Source organism: Condylura cristata, unplaced genomic scaffold, assembly GCF_000260355.1.
Source record: "Condylura cristata isolate star-nosed mole 26May11 unplaced genomic scaffold, ConCri1.0 scaffold00013, whole genome shotgun sequence".
Classification (NCBI taxonomy): Eukaryota; Metazoa; Chordata; class Mammalia; order Eulipotyphla; family Talpidae; genus Condylura; species Condylura cristata.
In genome coordinates this window covers 50,653,679-50,675,775 of record NW_004567114.1, presented here as the reverse complement: position 1 = coordinate 50,675,775, position 22,097 = coordinate 50,653,679, and the positions used below count along the sequence as shown (strand labels likewise).

The window sequence follows — 22,097 nt, the reverse complement described above, 5'->3', positions numbered from 1 at the left end:
CTGCACATACAAGCCAAACCATTCTGACATTAACATCATTGGTTGCAATTTTATGAAGTATTTAATATTTTGAAAATATTTTCATGCAATATGAACATACAATATAGAGGTTATGTGGAGAGTTAAAAAAAAACTGTATAGAAAGTACATGGAGAAAGTGCGCATGTTAGCAGGCATTTAAAAATGTCTGTAGACTATAAGATGAGGTACCATGGTAAAAGCACAGGGTCTGCCTGCCTCACCTCCTCCTACAGCAATATAATGTTAGGCAAATCTGTTTATTTTTCTATTAAATGCAAATAATAGTAGCTACCTCATAGACTATGAGGGTCAAAAGAGTACTTAGAACCATTCCTGACACCAGTAAATGGTTAATAGACCTAAAGCTATTAATATTTTATCACTGATTGGTTCAAGTAGTTTAATGGTTAAAACTATATGCTTTAGACTTTAGATCTGGGTCTGAATCTTGATTCTGATCTTTAGTAGCTGTGTAATTTTAAGATGTTCTTACTTATTTCTTCATATTTAAAATGAGAATTAGACAAACCTCATAAGGCAGGCAGTAGAAGTAAATAAATACTGATGGGTGGTAAAACACTGAGTACAGTGCCTGACACATAGTGAACACTCAAGAAATTGTAGTTGCTTGGATTACTTGTTTTACTAAATGCCACAAATAATTTCTATAGTCCAGGCCACTGAAGGTAACCGAAGTTGAAGGAAATAAAAGACATCAAATATCATTTTCATGGTAATGTTAAAAATATCTTTGTTAAAAGAAGCTCAATAGTAATTTAAATTGACATTAAAAAATGGGTGTTAATTAGAAATTTCTAAACTCTTCTCTTTTATCCCAATTTCAAATGTCTCTATTACTAGTAGGTTTGTGTATCAAAGGTGGAGATCCATCTTGCTATCACCAAAAAGTTGTGGTACCTGATCAACTAAATTATAAAGGTGAAGAAAAACTTCATTTATTGCTTAAAAAATTATTTAGCAATAACTATAATTTCTGATACTTCAGAGCAATCCTGTTAACTATATCCCTGAAAGAATATTAAGCAATGAAGAGGAAAAATGTGGTTGTATTTCAGTAAATACAAGTTCGTAAAACTGTTGGCTTTTACATAAAACTAGATTTACTGATGCTAACAGTTTCTTCTGAATCACAATCTTTCAGGTACTACTGTAGAAAGGTGAGCTGCTTTGCTGATTCTGACCAGTTTTATATTATGGACTTAATTTCTAAAAGTTCCTGAATCAGTTACATTCTTTTCAAAATTTCCCATGTTTTATCTTGGTATTAAAAAAAAATGTTTGCAACAGTCAGAATTTAGACCCATTTTCTAGATAGTATTCTAAGGTAAAAATAAGAACTAGTGTGATATTTTTATATTTACTATTAAGGACTATACTGACAGTAGGTTTGTAGTATATGACTTTTACTGTATTTAGATATATTCCTTCTATATCCATTTTGTTAAGAGATTATCAAAAGCTTTCTCTGCACCTGCTAATATAGCATGACTTTAATCCTCTTTTAAATTACTGTGTTATATTAATTTATCCATGGTAAACCATCCTTGCATCACTGGGATAATTACCACATGATGGTATATGGCCCTTTTGATGTTTTTGATATTTACTAGTATCTTTTGAGAACTTTTCACATCTTGATTCATCAAGGATACTAGTCTATAATTTTCTTTTTTTTTTTTTTAATTTGCTGTCAGGTTTAGGCAATGTTGGCTTCAAAGAATATGTCTGAAGTATTCTCTCAGACTTTTTTTAGAAGAGTTCTGAGTAGAAGAGGCACCACTTCTTGGAGGGTTTGACAGAATTAATTTATACAGCCATCTTGTTCTGGGCTTATGTTTTTGAGGGACTTTTGATTTTCTGTTTCAATTTCTGTAATTGTGACTATCTATTCAAACTTTTGCAGTTCACTGATTCAGCCTGGTAAGCTGTACTATTACAAAGATTTATCCAATTATTTCCATATAGTTGTTTGTAGTAGTCTCTCATGAGATTCTGAATTTCTATGGTATCTGGTAATTTCTACTCTCACTTCTCTTTCTATTTATTAAAGTTTTCTCTTTTATTTATGAGTTTAACAAAAGTCTCATTAGTTTTATATGATCTCAGAGAACCAACTCTTGACTAACTCATCTGTTATATGGTCTTTTTATTTCCAATTTCCATTTCATTTATTTCTGCTCTAACTTTTATTATTTGCTTCTTTTTAAAACTTTTGACTTTGCAAAACTCTCATGACTAGGAAGAAAGAGAATGGAGGCATTACAATCCCAAATTTCAAGCTATACTACAAAAGTTATAGCAATCAAAACTGCATGGTACTGGAACAAGAACATACATACAGACCAGTAGATTTGGGTAGAAAACCCAGATATAAACCCACAGGTTTATGGACAGCTAATCTTTGACAAAAGAGCAAAGAAGATACAATGGAACAAAGTTTGTTCAGCAAATGGTCCTGGGGAAACTGGGAAGCTACATGCAAAAAAATGAAACTAGATTACTACCTCTCACCATATACAAAAATCAACTCGAAGTGGGTTAAAGCCCTAGACATAACAACGCAAACCATAAAATACCTGGTAGCAAAGATGGGCCAAATACTTCATGACACACATTTCAGTGACATCTTTAAAGATACAGTACCCAATGCAATGATAGTGAGGGCAAGGATAAATAGATGGGACTACATCAAGTTAAAGAGCTTCTGTACAGCAAAAGAGACATTACAAAAAACAGACATCCACTGATTGGGAAAAAATTTTCTCACATAAAACTAGTGACAAAGGATTGATCACAAAAATATACAGAGAACTGATGAAACTCAACAAAAATAAACAACCCCATCAAAAAATGGACAGAAGAGCTAAAAAGATACATCTCCAAAGAGGAAATGCTGATGGCTAACAAGCATATGAAAAAATGTTCAACATCATTGTAATAAGGGAGAGGCAAATTAAAACCACAATGAGATACCACCTCACTCCAATGAGAATGGCACATCTTCAAACAACTAGCCACAGCAAATGTTGGCGAGGATGTGGAGAAAAAGGAGCTCTCCTGCAGTGCTGGTGGGAATGCAAACTAGTACAACCACTATGGAAAACTGTTTGGAGGTTCCTCAAACTGCTAAACATGGAGCTTCCCTACGACCCAGCAATCCCACTCCTCGGTATCTACCCAAAAGACACAAAAACACTGATTCAAAAAGATACCTGCCCCCTCATGTTTATCGCTGCTTTATTCACAATTGGAAAGAAATAGAAACACCCCAAATGCCCACAAATGGATGAACGGATTAAAAAGATGTGGTACACATACACAATGGAATATTACTCAGCAACTAAAAAAAAGAAATACATGTCTTTTGTAGCAACATGAATGGAGCTGGAAAAGATCATGCTTAGTGAAATAAGCCAGAAAGAAAAGAAAAATATCGGATGGTTTCTCTCATAGCTGGAATATAATGGAACAGGAGAGAAAATAATGATAATGATGAGCAGCTATATACAAGAGACATTTTGTGGGGATGGAGTGGGGAATGGTATCAAAAACAGCAGGGGGGGAGGGAAATGCACTTGACTATGGTGATGGCACATGGGTGACTTGGTGATGGGAAACCCGAGGGGGTTGTAATTGAGATGGAAAATGCACAAAAATATGTAAAAATAAACTATTATAAAAAAAAACCACTTTTGGCATTGCTTTTCTTTTTCAAGCTGCTTTAAGAATAAGGTTAAATTATTTACTGAGATTTTTCTTGTTTCTTAATGTAAGCCTATATTACAATTTCTCTCTTTGTATTGCTTTTGTTGCATTCCAAGGTCTGAGAACTTCTGTCTTCATTTTTGTGATGTTTTATTTTTATTTATTTATTTTTTAAAGGTTTATTTATGCTTACAGTACTGGGGTACAAGTCAGAGGAGCAGGGGCAGTAAGAGGATTCACCAGAGACAGAGTGTGGAACAGAACAGGCAGACTGACAAAGTACACAGCTGAGGAGAGCAGTGGGACAGACAGGAGAGGTCTGCTGCGCCATGTGGATCACCTCTGGGGCAGAGATTGAATTTGCACAGAAGCGGCCACAGCCAGCTTCGCAGTGCTGCACTTTAACCCGCTGTGCCACCAGAGAGGGCCATTTTTGTGATATTTTAATACTTTAAAGGTGCTGAATTATCCTAACTATTAAGGACCTTAATTTTTGATGTACAAACATACAAATACTTTAGTTTATTTTCAAACTGATTGGTAAAACTACAGTTGGCAAAAGATCATATATCTTTGTAGTCAAATGAAGAGACAGCTATAAAAACAAAGGGTATTCCACAGTGATAAGTGATACCACAATTCAATGAGAGTAAGGCTAAGACTATACTTTCCTGGCAATTAAAAAATCATCCAGATTCTGGCCAGACCATGTCCTTCACACTTTTTACACTCTTCCCCCTCTGATTATGTTACTCCCTTATCATGCTGATACAATATTAATCATTCATTCCATAAAGTACAAGTGGTTAACAACTATGTATCTGAGTCCTCAGTGATAAGCACTTGCTCCTATGTTAGTAAAAAGCAACAAGTGATAAAGGTGAAGCAAAAGGAGAGCAGGGATGGATTTGTCAGAGAAATACCTTAATTTTCTTAAATTCTACTGCATTATTGCTTTTCTAAAAAGGAATCAAATCTTCCTGTAAGAAGCCTTAGGTGAACTCTGAAACTCAAGTGAGTTCACTTGACTTGAGAAAAACCCTACAAAGTCACACAAATCAAGAGGTTCCAACATTTGAATTCATCTTAAGAACACTAGGTTTTTGAAACTGTCAAAGCCATCAAAGATATGTATATTCAAAAGCCAGCAGATATCGGAAGGCAGGTGATCATTCTACAGAAACAGTACTCACTATTTCATTCTTAAAAAGATGAATTCAGTAGGTGTGCCCAGGCCTAACAGTGGAGCTGCTGGCAGGACTGGTGGCCAAAAATGAGTGCTGGATTTTTTTTTTTTAAAGATTTATTTGTGCATACAGAACTGGGGTACAGGCCGGAGGCTCAGGGGCGGCGAGAGGCTTCACCAGAGACAGAGTGGGGAGCAGAACAGGCAGATCGACGAAGTACACTGCTGAGGGGAGCAGCGGGCGGGTCAGGAGAGGTCTGCCACGCCATGTGGTCACCTCCAGGGCAGGTGGGAATTGAACTTATGAGGAAGTGGCTTTAGCTTCTTAGTGCTGTGCTCTAACCCGCTGCACCACCAAGGAAGGCCAAGTGCTGGATTTTTACTACATATACTTAAAAAATGCATAGTAATGCCAAACGTAAGGGGTTAGATACAGATTTTCTGGTTACTGAACACATATAGGTGAACAAAGTTCCAAAGATGTGTTGCAGCATTTAAAGAGCTCACAGTTAGAGTAACTCATACATGAGCACTCTCTGCCAACTGAAATGATCCTTACTGAAAAAGAGCAAATTGTTCCTAAAGGAGAAGAGAATGCACAGAAAAAAAGATACCCCAGAAGAAACTAAAGAAATAAAAACTTATGGCATGGGAATAAGTTCAGCACAAAATATGGAAATAAAAGTAAAAAACAAATAAATAAAAGGATTCAATATATAAAGTAATATATGTACTATCTACCCAGAAATATTTCGTATATGGGCCTACACACACACACATATGGTTATATTTATAGAATACATACACTATATATTTTGCATGTATACATTTATACACACACATATATACCCATTTCACATACGAGTATATTTATACACATGGGTATGTCTGTTATAAAATACTCTTACTGGTTCAGGAAGTTATAAAACCTATAAAAAATCTCTTTTCATCATTTAGTCAAATTTATAACTACTTACCTCTGCACTCTTCATAGCTTTAAGAATGTTCCCCACTGTATCAGTAAAGGTGTTACCCAGTATTCTACCCAACTTCTTGTACAGGGAGCCCAAACATACCACAGCAGCACTAAAACAAGTTAAATTAGAAGTTAGTTGTGACTAAAAACAAAGAAATAAAAAAATAAATCTTAGGATATGTAAAACAGACTATTTTATAAAGGAGAAAATTACCCAGAATCTATTCATTATTAAATCCTATGGCGTGACACAGTACTAAATAACTACACTTTCAATAACAGGAATTTTAAGAAGATATATCAATCTTCATTTAATCTAAATCTTAGTCCAAAGATCTCATCTCCTAAATTTTTTAAGAGAAATTTCTACAAAATATCTAGATTGCAGTTTCATTTATTAATCAAAAATAGACTTAAAGATAAAATGTAAGAACAACAAGAAAGAAAACTTGCACTAAATCTAAAAACTATGGAAAATAAATTGTCAAAAACTGAATTTGTATTGTTTCAAAATTATTAGTAAGCAGTCTGGGTTTTTTTTTTAAATGACACAAAGAAGCAATGTTTGTTTTCTGTTCAGTATTAGTATTTAACTTACAGTTTAGTGGGGAGATAACTTGGAGAATCATCTTTACTACGAATAAGTTCATTACATTTATCGATTGTTTCATAAACAGAGAACGTGTCTCCAATACTATAAAGGATGCCCAGATTCTTTGCAAGGAGTTTGCGCGTCGGAGGCCCTGGGGAGCTGTTCAACAAAGATAGGAGCTGTTCAACAAGAGTCTTCTGCTTCTCCCTTACATCGCTCTGGAAAGGAAGTAACAAAAGGACAAGCGAAAGTCAATAGTTTCATGTATTCCTCTAGGTATGATTTTTCTTTCATATGTTTGAAGACTACAGTATTTTAGAAAGATATAAAATTATTTTGACTAAAATAACAAGTTAGTTGGTGGTGTAGCCATGCCGACTAACAGGTAGTTTGTTATTGTTAATATATTTTTTAAATTTTATTTTAATTTATTTTTGCATATAAGAACTGGGGTACAGGCCAGAGGTTGGGGGGTGGTGAGAGGATTCACCAGAGACAGAGCAAAACAGGCAGATGTAGTGAAATGCACTGAGAGAAGCAGCAAGCAGAACAGGAGAGGTCTGCTATGCCATGTGGGTCATCTCCCTCGCTGGGGGTGGAAGTGCTGCAGTAGCTGAGGATAGCTTCATAGTGCTGCGCTTTAATACCTTGTGTCATCAGGGAGGTCCTGTTATTAGTATTTCAAAGTAAATTGTGGATCACAATATATCGGGTTCTATTGTAAATCTTCCTTGTATTTGAAAGGTAGGGCAAATATATATTTTACCTTGAGTTTCTTAGATAGTAAGCTTTTGCACATACAGATCTGCACAAACAAGCAGCAAGCCTATGTAACCTGTAAGCAAAGCTAACTATGTAATGGTTACCTGTTTTATTCAAATCTTAGTTTCTAAGAGTAACTCAACTTTCTTTTTGCAAGTTTCTGCATGTAAATGCCAATATTATTACTACACTTACCTGCCTGTTGTTCAGTGTAGAAGGAGGACAGAATATCAGTACAAGTGTAATGCTGTCAGGTATTCATTAAGGCCTAAATTTCCACAGCTAAGTACTTACTAATTTAGTATACAGATTTCTGTCTTCTGTTAAATTCTGAATGTTTCAATGAGTAGTGTTTTATGCTAATTTGCATTACATATGATAAAGATACTGTGCAGGAGGATACCCTTAATACTAGGAGATATAAATGCATAAACTGAGAAGTAAAGTAACATTTCACAGGGTTAAGTAAGTACTCTGTAAATCAAATACGGCAGAATGTTAACTGCTGAATGGAAGTAAAGGGTATGGAGTAGTTGTTTTTGAACCCATTCAATAAACTTTTAAGAGGGAAATATATTTGTCTTCAGTTCATATTTCCTTTGAAGAATTCATACCCCTTTAAAGGTGAAACTCCCAAACATTATTTAGCACTTTACTAAGGATTCATGCACATGGTGGTACAAAAGGTATTGAAGATAACAGAAGTGATGTATTTAATACAACATGGTTTTTAAGTAGTGTTTGATATATTTTAATGTAATATCCAAAATATTTGCTAATTTCTTCCTGCTTTTCTGAACATGACAACCTTGTTTTAATATTGCATTAAAGTGTCTTAACAAGGCAAAATATTTGAAAGTCATTTTTGGGTATTCTGGACAGAACTATAAAAGCAAATCAATGGAATTGGGCATTATCTGGCTTTTAAGAAAAAACATGTTTTGCAATTGTACCTACCCTGCTGGTTGCTAGCAAGAGCTTCTCCAAATATCTCAACCAATCGAAAATAAACTCTGCCTTCTGAACTTCACCCAGTTGATTGTATACTTCTTCATTCAGCAATAAACTATGAGCTAATTCCATTCCTTGAAGAAAATTCTAGATGTTCACAATTCTTCTCATTAAAGTTCAGTCAATACAAATCTGTAATAAAGGAAAACAATATATTTCAAGTGGACAGTAAAAAGGTACGCAGTTATAATACTGGAAAATCTTCTATATAACACAAAGCATAATTAGATGTACAAAACTTTTATAATGGCTCTAAAATAAAACTAGGAAAATTTTAATACTAAATTCCAGTTAACACTTACATAAAATCTACCTTTGTATTCTATACCCTTTTTTTTTTTTTAAAGATTTATTTATTTGTACATACAGAACTGGGGTACAGGCCAGAGGCTCAGGGGCGGTGAGAGGCTTCACCAGAGACAGAGTGGGGAGCAGAACAGGTAGATCAACGCAGTACACTGCTGAGGGGAGCAGCGGGCAGGCCAGAAGAGGTCTGCCACGCCATGTGGTCTCCTCCGTGGCAGGTGGGAATTGAACTCATGCGGAAGTGGCTTTTTAGCTAACCCACTGCGCCACCAGGGAGGGCCCTCTATACCCTTTTTTAAGAGACCAGACCGGCAAATATAGTAGTAGTATTGACATTCATATGCAAAAACATGCTAAAAGAAGATATATTCCATTAAAATTCTGGAAACCTTAAGGTTACACTACTCAAATGTTAGATTTTCAGTTTTCTTTATACTGTAAATATCCTAAAGCGACACGAGTCATGTGTAATAATAAAATGACATACTATTTAGATCTACTACTAAAATTCTACAATAAGCTTGATGTGTACAAAAACATGCTAAAAGAAGATATATTCCATTAAAATTCTGGAAACCTAAAGGTTACACTACTCAAATGTTAGATTTTCAGTTTTCTTTGTACTGTAAATATCCTAAAGCGACATGAGTCATGTGTAATAATAAAATGACATACTATTTAGATCTACTACTAAAATTCTACAATAAGCTTGATGTGTACCTAAATCACTGCCTAATATATAATACTGTCATTTACCTGGAGATTCTAACCAGAAGCAAAGACTCATACCAATTAGCATCTGTCCCCCTATCATATTAAAGACACTGCTTGTAGAGTGCTGTATGAGTTTTAAGAAATAACCCCTTTTCAACCAGTAGTCTCTATTTCTGTGAGCTTTTTACGAAAGTAAACTCCTGTTTTTGAAGGCACTAGGACAGATATTGTCCAGGGATTGTAGCAATTAAAAGCATGTCTACTCTGACCCAGATCCAATGCAGCCTTCACTTTCATTATAGCAAATCATCAACAAAAGACAGGAGATAGTGTTTTTTTTAAATTCATGAGTACCTCCTGGGCACACCCTGGTGATGTACACACCTATATGTATTTATAAGATGCCACTGTAATTATGGATTTTTTTTTAGAAGGTACATGCTCAGATATATAGGAATAAAGCAGCATGTTATCTGTAACTTACTTTCAAAAAGCTAAGTAAATCAATTAACCAGTTATAAAATATGGCTGGAATTGTTAAGTTTTGGTAGGTAGTGAGTCATCATTTTACTAAGCCAAAAAAAATTACCTAGAGTATCAGAGCATCATAATTATAGTATGCCTAAAAAAAAGCCTGTTTAAAACATTCTACTCACAAACTGTTTGCCAAATTTGGCATGCACTGCACTGGTGAAATAATTAGTTACTAATTTTTAAATACAAGATTTTACATGAAAATTTGGGTCAGGGTCACCTTATAGGAACAAATAACTGAATCTAAGAAGTCAAAGACACCCATCCATCATAATTCTCTCAAACCTGTCTACTCTTTTATCCATCTATGTTGTCTCCTCCCAGTCAGACCTGGCTGCCTCCCCAATACCACCCATAAACTGGCTTTAAAAGTTCTCAAATGAGAAAAAAGTTAAGTACACATATACCTTTATGTTATTGTCAAATGTCAATTTTAAGGAACAAGAACAATGTAAGAACAGACAACAGAATTGACAGAGAGAACGTGAATTTTAGATACTTGTTTAAAAACTCTCTTAAATTATCAAAGTGGACTGACCAAAATATACAGATTAACAAATGTTAGAAAAATAATTTCTGGTAGAAGCTGAAGAATAAAGGTGAAAAGCAAGTCTGCACTCAATATTTATGTGCAGGGGACAAAAATATAACCTTAATAGAGAAAATTTCTTGTAACCACCAGGGTTAAATCAGAATCCTATCTTAAGACTCACATTACCCTTTACAGAGGTCATTAGAACTGCTGAAGAGACACTTTTTTCCTTAGGCAGCAGCTGCATTGTGGTGTAAAATGAGCTATCAAGAAACAAAATAGCTAACACAATGCAATAATAAATAATTCAGTAAAAAGCTTGAAATCATAAGGAGGGCATAAAATTATCTCCAATGCCCTCAGTATATTTCTCATATAAATTACCCCAAAAGGAAGCAGACAATTCATATTGGTAATCCCGCATTTAAACCCCCAAGTCTTAAATGCACCTGTATCTCCAGATATACACTATCAGAGAGGTAAGCAAATGCATTTTGCAAATAACATATGTACCCGCTTTCACCTACAATTTCAATTTTAGGAAGATAAATACAAATACAGTCAATTTATGGTATGCTTTATTATAACCACAATCTTCTGACTAATTATGCCAGGAATGCTTACTTTTTGCTTATTTATTTTTTGAGGGATATTTAATATTTTTTCTCGTAATTGACTTTTATTTTTAAAATATTTTAACTTTTCCCTAAATATGTTTATTGAAATAAAAATGGTTTACATAGTTTTATTTGATTGGAGGTTATAGGTTCAAGCCTCTGTAAATGTATGCTTTTACACCCCTACCTACTCCCAAATATACATTTAATATTCAATAAAAGAAAAAATTGCATTTCAAGGTAAAACATGAAACTTTAAAGAAATTCTGAGCATGACAATGCCTTTCTACATTTTTTAACAAAATCACTTCCCCTCTACTAATAAGAATATTAATTTAGTAGAAAAGTTTAGGAACCACTAAGCTACTAATAAGCTGTACTACATGAATTGCCACTTTATGTGAAAATTGGCTGAATATAGGCAACTTCATGCAATTCAAACTAATGTTATATTTAGCCATCTACATAATGTGTAAGAGACTAATAATGTCCGTACTTTGCATATTATTAACCCAATAACTTTATTAGTCTAGAGTAATACATATGTAAACATTTGATTGACTTCTGACAGAAAGAGGAACCACGAAGGGTACAATTTTCTAGGGTCAAAGTTTGCCACAGTAACGTACTCCAGAGTCATCTCCAGAAGCTGAAAATGAGTTAACATCAAATTTACATGGATAGGGAATTGTGGGCAATTTAAATTTAAAAAACACAAAACAAAAACAAAGGGTATCAATTATATCAATACTGATAAATCTGTTGACATAATTTTCTCTAGGGCTTACAGATCTATTTTGCTAAAGATGGGGAAATATAAAATTTATGGGAGTAAAAGTGTTCCTAATCTTTTTTGTCATTTTAGTTTCCTTTTTTGTTTTTCTTAAAAAGATCTTTATTTATTTGTGCATTTAAGAGCAGGGGTGTAGGCCAGAGGTGCAGGGGCTAAGAGGATTCACCAACAACAACAGAATGGGAAGCAGAATAGGCACAACTACTGAAATACACTGCTGAGGACCAGCGGCTGGTGAGAGAGCTGCAGGTAACACAGTTGAGGTCTACTGTACCATGTGGGTTAGCTCCTTGACTGGGGATTGAGCTCATGCACAATGGCTGGCAGTGGATGGCAAGAGCTTGATAGGCTGAGGCTTTAATTCCTGTACCGGTAGGGAGGCCCTTCATTTTAGTTTCTTAAAATAATTTATTGTATCATTTTAAGGTAGAAGAGGAAAATCACAAATAATAAGAGAACATCAGACACAAAGTAACACAGGTTTGTTAATTTTTTTCTATACAGAGCACAGAGACAAATTCACAAAATTGTTACCACTAGTGCAGTCAATTCTGGAACAAACGCCAAGGGCTTGAATTTTAAAAATAAATCTCACACTTAAACTTCAATTACAAAGGGTCCTCAAAACTGTCCTTTTTTGTTCAATATTGTTTTATAGTAACTATGGTGAGGGAAAAAAAAATCAACTCCTAGTCCGTGTCAATGTAGAGTTTGCAGCACATGTCTTTTTCTGCTTTCCTTAGAAAAGTTCCTCCCACACCCCAAGTAAACATGGAAGGTCAATGGTTTGTCTGAACTGTGCTCATCTGAATGAGTACAGATATGTGTGTATGTTAGCTTGCCTTGCCTGAGCTGCCAGGATAGGATGTACTCACATAAGACACTGAACTAAAATAAATGGACTGGAAAATGAATGAGTGAATGAACATAAATTATTATTTAACTTGTGAAGGTGCTTTGGATCTTTATGTAGAAGATTGCTGATGTTACTGAGACCAGAAATATGACAAAATAATTTAACTTTTATTTATATTAATTAGCCTACAATAAAATTGGTGTTGTTTTGTAATTTCATTTAAAATCAGTTTCCAAGAACTCACTGACAATGGTGAGGACTTACTGTACTTTCCTTTGACTCTCACTTCTCTTACAGTCATCATAACAGCTTCAGTCCAGTCTTCAGTCTTTAGTTCCTCAGTTTTGTTCAAAAGTGTAAAGAAAACTGTAAGAAAAAAAAAAAAGTCAACAATCTCCCAAGTTTCAGGACACAGACATAAATCTAAAATGCAAAACCTAAAAAAAGACAAAACAGTAATTACTTTAATCTAGAAAAAGCTGGACAGTCTATCTTAACCCATGATTTTTTGTGATTCAGGCTTTGTAAAATTATAGGTTACAGAATAGGAACTCACAAGTTACACAGAGCATTAGGTCATGCTTAAGCTGTTGCCTAAGAAAGGATGTCCCTGGTGGAGAGAAAATGAGGCCGTCTTCTTTTTAAACTGTAGTTTAAATAGTCACATGGTTTGCCGATGCACTTTTTCACTATAGTTTGCTGGTTTAGGGTAAAATGAATATTGAAGCAAATCATTTATAACTTTAGTGTTGTTAATAACATTTTATCTTGATTTTTAAATATCGTCTGTACCCCTTCCATCTGAATATGAAATTCCTTGCTTCTTTATAGCTACAATAAATTCAGTATTTTAAAATTCTGCTACAAATCACTTCAAGGAGTCTTCAGGAATTCTATTCTTACATAGTTTCTACTTGGTGTGGCTCTTTTTCCATTATTAAATTTCTTGAAATAATGTCTTGCTTCTCAACATTTAGATTGTCCATATTTTTTCCAAATCATGATTCAAAAATCTTAAAGATGATTCTGAGAGTAGCAGCATTATAGTAATGTCTTTTCTCTAGTCTCCTTAATTTTCTAGTGACTTAAAAACTTTAAAACTAATAAACAAATTGAACTTCTGTTAGATTCTAACTTTTTAAAATTTGCAGTATGAGAAAATCATGATGGCAGCTATTATTCCTTGAGCCAAAAACTTTACAGAGACTTAACATATCATCTCTAATTATCACAAGGAAAAAAGCAAGGAAGATACCACTGGTTTCCCTTTATGGACAAAGACACCATTATGATACTAGGAAACTGAGCTGAGAACAAACCCAGGTGTCTTTGACAACAAAATTCATCTCAATCCTCAGTGCTGGGAAGAATTCCATGGGGTAAGGGATCCAGGGAGAGAGGGGACATGGTAAGGTTTTGTTTTGTTTTTTTAACATTAAGATATTACAAAGAACAAAAATATGTGAAACAACAGGGTATTAAGGGGAGAAAGTAGTGTTTGAGTGGGCTCTTTCCTTTTTCTCCCTACATTTTTTCAACATTGATTATTCTCCCAACTCCACCAAGGATACGAATCAAACACATAAAAGGCAGTGCTGGAAAAATAGCAAAGGGAAAAACAAAAATGAGATAGGTGAACTTTTAAAATTAAGGAAAGCTAAGGAGTAGAATGACTGGATTAAAAAGATGTGGTATTTAACACAATGGAATATTATTCAGCAATCAAGAAAGATAAACTCATGCTTTTTGCAGCAACAAGGATGTTAGTAATAATATAAATTAGTGGGTCTCAACTCTGGCTACTTTAAAAAATACCAAAGTCAAGCCTGACTAACTGAGTCAGAATCTCTAGTGTGGGGTGCTGTGAAAATGGGTTATTTCATTTTATGATCATATTATAAAATCTAACGGCACATTATTTAGAAATAAGAATGCTGAGACTAGGCAACATAGACAATTTTAATTACTTAAGAGTGGGGTCTACTACTCTCCTAAAGTTCATATATTAAATTAGGTAACAAAGATTATTCCTGATATTATTTTTAGGTAAATCTACAGTAATTAGAAATGCTTTAAAAAAAAATAGCAGGATTTAAAAATGGGGATTCCATATGACCCAGGAATCCTACTCCCTAGGTAGCTACCCAAAAGACACAAAAACACTGACTCAAAAATACACCTGCACCTGCATGTTTATTACTGCTTTATTTACAATCAGAAAGACATGGAATCAACCCAAATGCTCAAAAGGAGATGACTGGATTAAAAATATGTGGTACATAACACAATAGAATATTACTCAGTGATCAAGAAAGAAGACAAACTCATGCTTTTTGCAGCAACAAGGATGGAGCTGGAAGGGATCATGCTTAGTGAAATAAGCCAGAAAGAGAAAGAAAAATACCAGATGGTTTCACTCATAGCAGGAGAATAAAGGACCTGGGGGTAAGGGGAAATAATAACGAACAACTATATATCAGAGACATTTTATGGGGGTGGAGTGGGGAATGGGATCAAAAAAGGGGGAGTGCACAGGACTATGGTGATGGCCTACAGGTGAACTGGTGATGGGAAGTTCACAGGGATTACAACTGAGATGGAAAAAGGCACAAAATGATGTAAAAATAAACTATTATAATAAATTTTTAAAAAGCAGGATTATGACAATGAAATTAAAATCTGTGATAGCTTAGTCTTTCTAATTTTCTGTAACAATCCTAATATAAATTAGTAGTTAATACTTTAAAATGTTAATTGTACAATACTGATTTAAGCTCAATAAGAGTCTAAGCTGAATGGTTAAAAATTACATGTACATTAAATCTAAATATGATAAATACAAAAATTTTTATAGTTAATGCTGAGATTCTAGAAAAGCTGGTAGTTTTGTGGTGAAACAGTACAAAAAAATTAAAAGTCTGTGGGCTTCCCATCACCAAATCACCCATATGCCATCACCAGAGTCCAGTGCACTTCCCTCCCCCCACTGTTTTCAATCCCATTCCCCATTCCACGCCCATAAAATGTCTCTGGCATATAGTTTTTCATTATTACTATTATTTTCTTCCTTCTCAACATATTTTAACTACAAACTTTATCTTTTAACTACAAACTTTTCTTCTACTTTTTTCCAAATGAAATCTTACCCCAAATAAATCTTATGAAACTGATATTCTACAGTACACAATCTTTGAAATAGCAATCATTAAAGACTTATTATAAGCCAAAAAAATCCCTTTTTTTATACTGTGATAAAATTTTTATTGAAAGTAGAAGGATATATAAAAAGTCAATAACTTCTACTTGAAAGTGGCCATTTCTGATTAACATTTTTAATAAAATTATCTGATATTTTCAATACTAAATGTAAACAGATGGAATCTTAAGCTACTCCTGGAACATGAATTAAAAAAGGATAGTTCTAATTAACCCAATTTATACCGACTGATAAGCTCACATACATATTTGTATTAGTAATACTTTGAATGTTAATATCATACCTTTTTTCCCCAAGCTAATTTAGCTTGTTAAGCCATAAATTTTTTACTTGGACTTTTGGAATTCTAAATACAAATACCTACAAAATCAATTTAATTCATGCTTCTTATCATAAGTCTCAAGGCATACCACTAATTATTTATTTTAATATATAATAAAAAATACATTCAAATATATATTCAGATATATACACTCTTGAAACATCAGAATACAGTACCAAGATTTCAAGAATACTTCCTGCAAACTTGCTCGGAATGGGGAGAATGGCGCTTCCCACCACAGCATAATAAAAGCCAACATTCAATATTCACAGTTCTAAGAACTAAGGGGGACATATCCTATATAAGTACAGAGTTAGGATGGAACAGAAAAGGAAGGGATTACAGGACATGCAAATTTATAAGAAGTTGGGTAAAAAAAGAACCAGAAGTAGGATGCAATTTACTCTGCTCTTTTTTTTTTTTTAAAAGATTTATTTATTTATGCATACAGAACTGGGTACAGGCTACAGGTGCCGGAGCAGTGAGAGGATTCACCAAAGACAGAGTGGGAACAGAACAGGCTGACTGATAAAGTACACTGCTGAGGGGAGCAGTGAGCTGGTCAGGAGAGGACTGCCATGCCACGCGGGTCACTTCTGGGGCAGGGATCTGGGATAGAACTCATGCTAAAGTGGCTTTAGCTACTTAGTGCTGTGCTTTAATCCTCTGTGGCACTAGGGAGGGCCCTACTCTTCTCTCTTTTATATTAAAAACAAACAAACAAACACTGAAGGTTACTCTCAAGGGATGAATAAGAATGGTAGAACATGGATTCATGGAGTTGTCAAAGAGGGTGGAGAGTTCCAGGTGTAGTATATTTAGCTTTTCATAGCGTTTTTCACCCAGATTACAAAACAAACAAAAAACAAAAAAAAAACAACCCAACAACAACCAACCAACCAAACAAAAAACACCCTGAATGAAGGTTAAAAGGAAGTGGGGGTAAGGGAAGGCAAGGTTATGCACAGTTCAGTAGGAGTCAACTCTAAAAAAGGCAGTAAGATTAACAGGAAGAGACACAAGTTTTTTGAGGAATCTACTACCTAGAATCTTTAATTCCCATCATCCTTTTTATTCTCACAACAGTGAAAATAAGATATTATTACCTCATTTTACAGATAACAATAAAAAATATGTCCAAAGTCAAGATGCTTTTAAGTGTACAACTTTCTAGTTTTGAAAGTCAATTTTCCTTTAACCACTTCATAGGGTCTTTTAACAGTCATTACTGTGAGTTACTGCCATAACTGTAGAGCAATCTAATTGTTCTAAGTATGTTGTTTTTTTTCCCCCTCATCTCTTCACTCTCCTCTTGCTTCTCCAGTACTTTGAGTGTTTCTGTTAAAAATGTAAGGTCTTTTGGGCCCTCCCTGGTGGCGCAGCAGGTTAAAGCACAGCACTAAGAAGCTAAAGCCACTTCCCCATGAGTTCCGCCTGCCCCAGAGGTGACCACATGGCGTGGCAGACTTCTCCTGACCCGCCCGCTGCTCCCCTCAGCAGTGGACTTATCTGCCTGTTCTGCTCCCTTCTCTGTCTCTGGTGAATCCTCTCACCCCCCACATTTCTGGCCTGTACCCCAGTTCCATATGAATAAATAAATCTTAAAAAAAAAAAAAATGTAAGGTCTTCTAACGGCATCAGCTTCCAGAAGGCCCTTCCATCTATATGATAAATCAATAAGTACTAACAATGTCAGTTAGTCTTTGGCTATTCTTGACACAACTCTTCAACTAAATGCTCAAACATGTTCCAAGTAGTTACACTCCTTAAGTAGTGATTTTCAGATGAGTAAGGTGGAAGATAGAGGAGTAAAATTTCTCATATCTTACTATACCTTTCGTCACTCTTAAAAGCCCAAAATGAAATCTGCCTTCCTATGAGGAGATGGAATTGGTGGTGTATGAAACGATGAGGTAAAAATTTAAAAGCTGTTTAAAAAACAACATACAGTAGTTATTTCAAAAGGCATGATTTCTTCCTGAAATACCGGTGTTTCAATGGGTAATATCAACTTTCTTACATAAAAAAATCTATTTCTTGTATTGAGTAAATTATTCAACATAAAGAAACATACAACTGCAACAGAAAAGGATATATATGAGTACTGTTTAGGTAATAAGTACTACTGAAAAGGTACATGTAAAAAATATTTTTAGTGAAATTAGAACCATACCATAGTTTTTTCAGATGAACTAAAAAACTATAGCTTTTAATATTTAGCACTATCACTTCCCACAAGTTTTCCTCCTTTCCTGTCACATGATTAGCTCTAATTTCTTAGGCAGATTAACACTAATATAGTGCTTCAGTATATTATGCTTCTTTTCTCAAAATATATTTGAAGTGGTTATTATTTAATAAAAAGTCCAAACATGATTCAGAATACATGTTCAAGTTATACTCTGTCAGGTCTATGTTTAGACAGTTCCTATTTCCCATTTGGTCTTTACTGTAAACAAATGTTTGATTTCAGGTATATAGTTACACTTCCATACCCTGTCTGACTTTTTCTGCTCAACTGCTAAGTCATTAGATAAAAAACATGATTTAAAAAGTAACTTACTGTTCCTCATGACAAACATCATGAATGATAAAAAACAATTTACTACATGAAAATTTTTCACAGATCCACATTAAGACAAAAATTAGAGAGTATTAAGAGAAATATTAAAGTCCTTTCTTTTACCTAGCCTTCCAACAGACTGGAAAAACTGTAAATGAAAAACTTTTTACCAGGTAAATGTAGCAGAAAAACCATGCCTCTCTTTAATCATCACATATTTAGAACTTAAAATTTACTTGACATAATAACAAAAAAGCAAAATTAAAATTGAACTTATACTCCCTTTTATAAGTAGTAGTGACTCAGAATTCAGAGTTCTAGGGCCTTCCCTGGTGGCCCAGCGGGTTAAAACACAGCACTGAGAAGCTTAAGCCACTTCTGCATGAGTTGGATTCCCTGCCTGCCCCAGAGGAGATCCACAGGGTGGCAGACCTCTCCTGACCCGCCTGCTGCTCCCCTCAGCAGTGTCCTTCGTCCATCTGCCTGTTCTGCTCCCCGCTCTGTCCCAGGTGAATCCTCTCACCCTCCGCATCTCTGGCCTGTACCCCAGTTCTGTATGAATAAATAAATCTTTCAAAAAAAAAAAAAAGAATTCAGAGTTCTAATGGAAAGGCTGGTAATTTACTCTGCAAAGGATCACAGTAAATTCAGTTTGTATTATATGCAGTCTATCACAGTTACTCAGACACAATGCATAAACAGTTATAACAGATATATACGGTGTTTCAATAAAACTTTTTCACAAAAACTAGCAGCACGCTGAATTTGATCTGCAGGCTGTCAACTACCTACTTGTCTACTTCTAATCTAATCCAAAGAATTTAACACTGGAATTAGACAGGGAATTCAACTAACTTAGGGGTCTTTACTAATTCTTGCAGAAGTCACTGGTTAGCCAGAACTTAGAATAAAATAATTTAGAATACAAAGAGGTATAAATAAAGACTTTAATCCTTTATTTTATTCATAATGCAGTTAAGAAAGGCTCGGAAAGATTAAAAATTTCTTCAATCTCCTTTTTGAAGTAAAGCTTAATGGAAGGAAGCTAGGTGCATTGGTTAAAGACAAAAAGCCACTTCCTTATTTTTCTTGGAGAATATGTTCATTACTTGTGTAACTGAAAGAATTTTAAAAGTAATTTTGATTAAGATTTACTGTAGCTAAAGTCAGATATAATAATTTTTTTAAAAGAGAAATGACATAAGATCCATAAATAGTGGAGGAGCTTCAGCAAAAATTCATGTCTCCTGACATTTCAACCAGGAGTCTTTTCCTATATTGTAACAACCCATATAAAAAAATAAATTATTTTGAGGCACATTCATCCATCAGTACTTTTTCAAACTGTCACTAGTTTTTATTATCTGATTCCCATGTCACTATACTGCTTATCTGTTAAAAAAAAATGACATAAATTGTAAAACAAATCTCAGCTTCAACGCTGATCTAAAATCACTTAAACTCACTTCCTCAAAGACATACTTTCTAAGCCGTTTGGGAAAAATGATTCAGGACAATTCTCTTCCCATTCATTTCCTGCTCAGCTCCAATACCTTACTGCTTCCTTACTCCTTAACTAAACCTCTCTTTTTTGGGGGCTTCCTTTCTCTACTTTAAACATTTTCTCTGGTCTGTAAGTTCCTTCAGGTGCTTGCCCATAAATGGTTAACTATTTAATCAATGATTAAATGCATATAAAATGCACATAAAAGTTATGTATAATTATAACCATTAATGAAAGCGCTCAAATCATCTGGCTACTGTTACCTATCTAGACAGTAATGAAAATTATCTTAAACTTGCCAGAAGCACACTTTACGGACATCAGTGAGAACCACAACGCGCTTCAGAAAGTTTCTAAAGAATTTCTAACCACCAGGAATGGCAGTGAGTTGACCTAGAGTAGGCTAAGAAACGTTGCCGCGTACAAACCAAAAGCTTTTCTTTCCTTACAAAAAGGATTACAACGAACGCTCCACGTAGAAAGACTGCCTTAACTTTCTTCTGCGCCCCGCAGGAAACGCCTCGAAGTCTGCGCGCGGGTGTCCGGGAGGACCTCGCCCGAGGCGGGGGCAGGCGCCCCGCTCCCAGCTGAGATCGGGCGCGGCCAGAGCCGCCAGGGCGGGTCCGGGAAGCGGCTAGGCGGCGAGGCGGGTTCCGACCTCCCGACCTTCTCCGCACGCCCGCGGTCCAGGGCTCCGGCGGGCAGAGTCCACGCCTACCTGTTGTACTCAGATGAAACGAGACTTTCCCGGAGTCCAGCGGGAAGGAAGGACTGCGCTGGCCATTCCACCGTCCCTGCGCTGCGTTTCAGCCCCTTCTACTCGGGCTCCGCCTCCTTCAGCCGCGACCTCTAGCCCCCGATCCGTACCTGCACCCGGTGTCCCAGCTTTTCCACCACTTCATTGCACCACCACCCTGGAGACCCCCCCAAGTCTCGCAACTCACAGTGCGGGCCCCGGTGCGTAGTCCCTCCAGGGATGGGAGTCGGGACGCCCCCTCCCGCCGTCAGCCTCCACGCTCCCGATTCCAGACGGCTCGCTCGCGAGGGTCCCCCTCGGCTCAGCTCCCGTCCGGGTCCCTCAGGTTACCCGCTCCACACCGCAGCAGGGCAGCGCCGGGATTTGCCAGCGGCGGCAACTGAGAGGCAGAGAGGCGGGAGGGGCGCGCTCGGGGCGGAGCCGGAAAGCTGGAGCCACCAGCGCGCCGGGGGCTTACGATTGGGAGCGTGCCCGGCGCCGCGCGGCGGATCCAAGACCCAGCCAGCTGGCTGCCGAGCCATCGAACGCCCACTCTGGCAGGCACGACTGCTCTACTGCGGAAAGAGCGATGGAAGAGACTGCTGTCCAAGTTGAGACCAGGTAGCAGCTTTGCAGCCCGGAGATTCAGGGCACAAATGTGTTTATTGCCAGCCAGATTTCGAGGGGGTGGCATTGGAGCACCTAAAGTCCAAGATAGTCCAAGATATTTCTGGATCCTGGAGAAAGTCCGGTAGGGAGTGCTGTGGGTGTACACGGTGGAATGTTAAACGTGGAAGGGAACGTCCTAGAGCCCTGTAATCTTACCGCTTCGTTTTTTTTTCTGCCTGACAATCTGGTGCCTGACTTGCTCGAGGTTAGTGTATATGTCAAAGGCAGAACTGGGATTTACAGCTTCTTGCTTCCATGTCAAAAGTCAAAGTTTTAAATGTAATTTTGCAATTCTTATTTTGAAGTAACCTCAGAACTCACAAAAATGTTGCTAGTGCTGTACCAAGAACATTTTTTCTCAGAATCATTTGAGATTTAGTTGGTTCCCTGAGCCATTTAGATTTAGTTGTTGATGTCACATTGTGTTTGTAGTGTGTATGTCCTACTAATTAGCAGCAAC

The 22,097-nt window shown here is 36.1% G+C and overlaps 1 protein-coding gene across 2 annotated transcripts in view; it reads right to left on the bottom strand.

Moving 5' to 3' along the window:
• HEATR5A (HEAT repeat containing 5A) overlaps window positions 1-21,351 on the bottom strand; it is an 80,532-nt gene extending 59,181 nt beyond the window's left edge. For both annotated transcript variants that reach the window (XM_012724646.1, XM_012724647.1), the window contains exons 1-5: window positions 21,177-21,351; window positions 12,891-12,992; window positions 8,221-8,406; window positions 6,508-6,719; window positions 5,911-6,019 (exon numbers count right to left, since the gene is read on the bottom strand). In XM_012724646.1, coding sequence (XP_012580100.1) covers window positions 5,911-6,019; window positions 6,508-6,719; window positions 8,221-8,346 — 447 coding nt within the window. In that variant the 5' untranslated portion in view covers window positions 8,347-8,406; window positions 12,891-12,992; window positions 21,177-21,351. The remainder of the gene's footprint in view (window positions 1-5,910; window positions 6,020-6,507; window positions 6,720-8,220; window positions 8,407-12,890; window positions 12,993-21,176) is intronic.
• Between the last annotated feature and the right edge of the window lie 746 nt (window positions 21,352-22,097).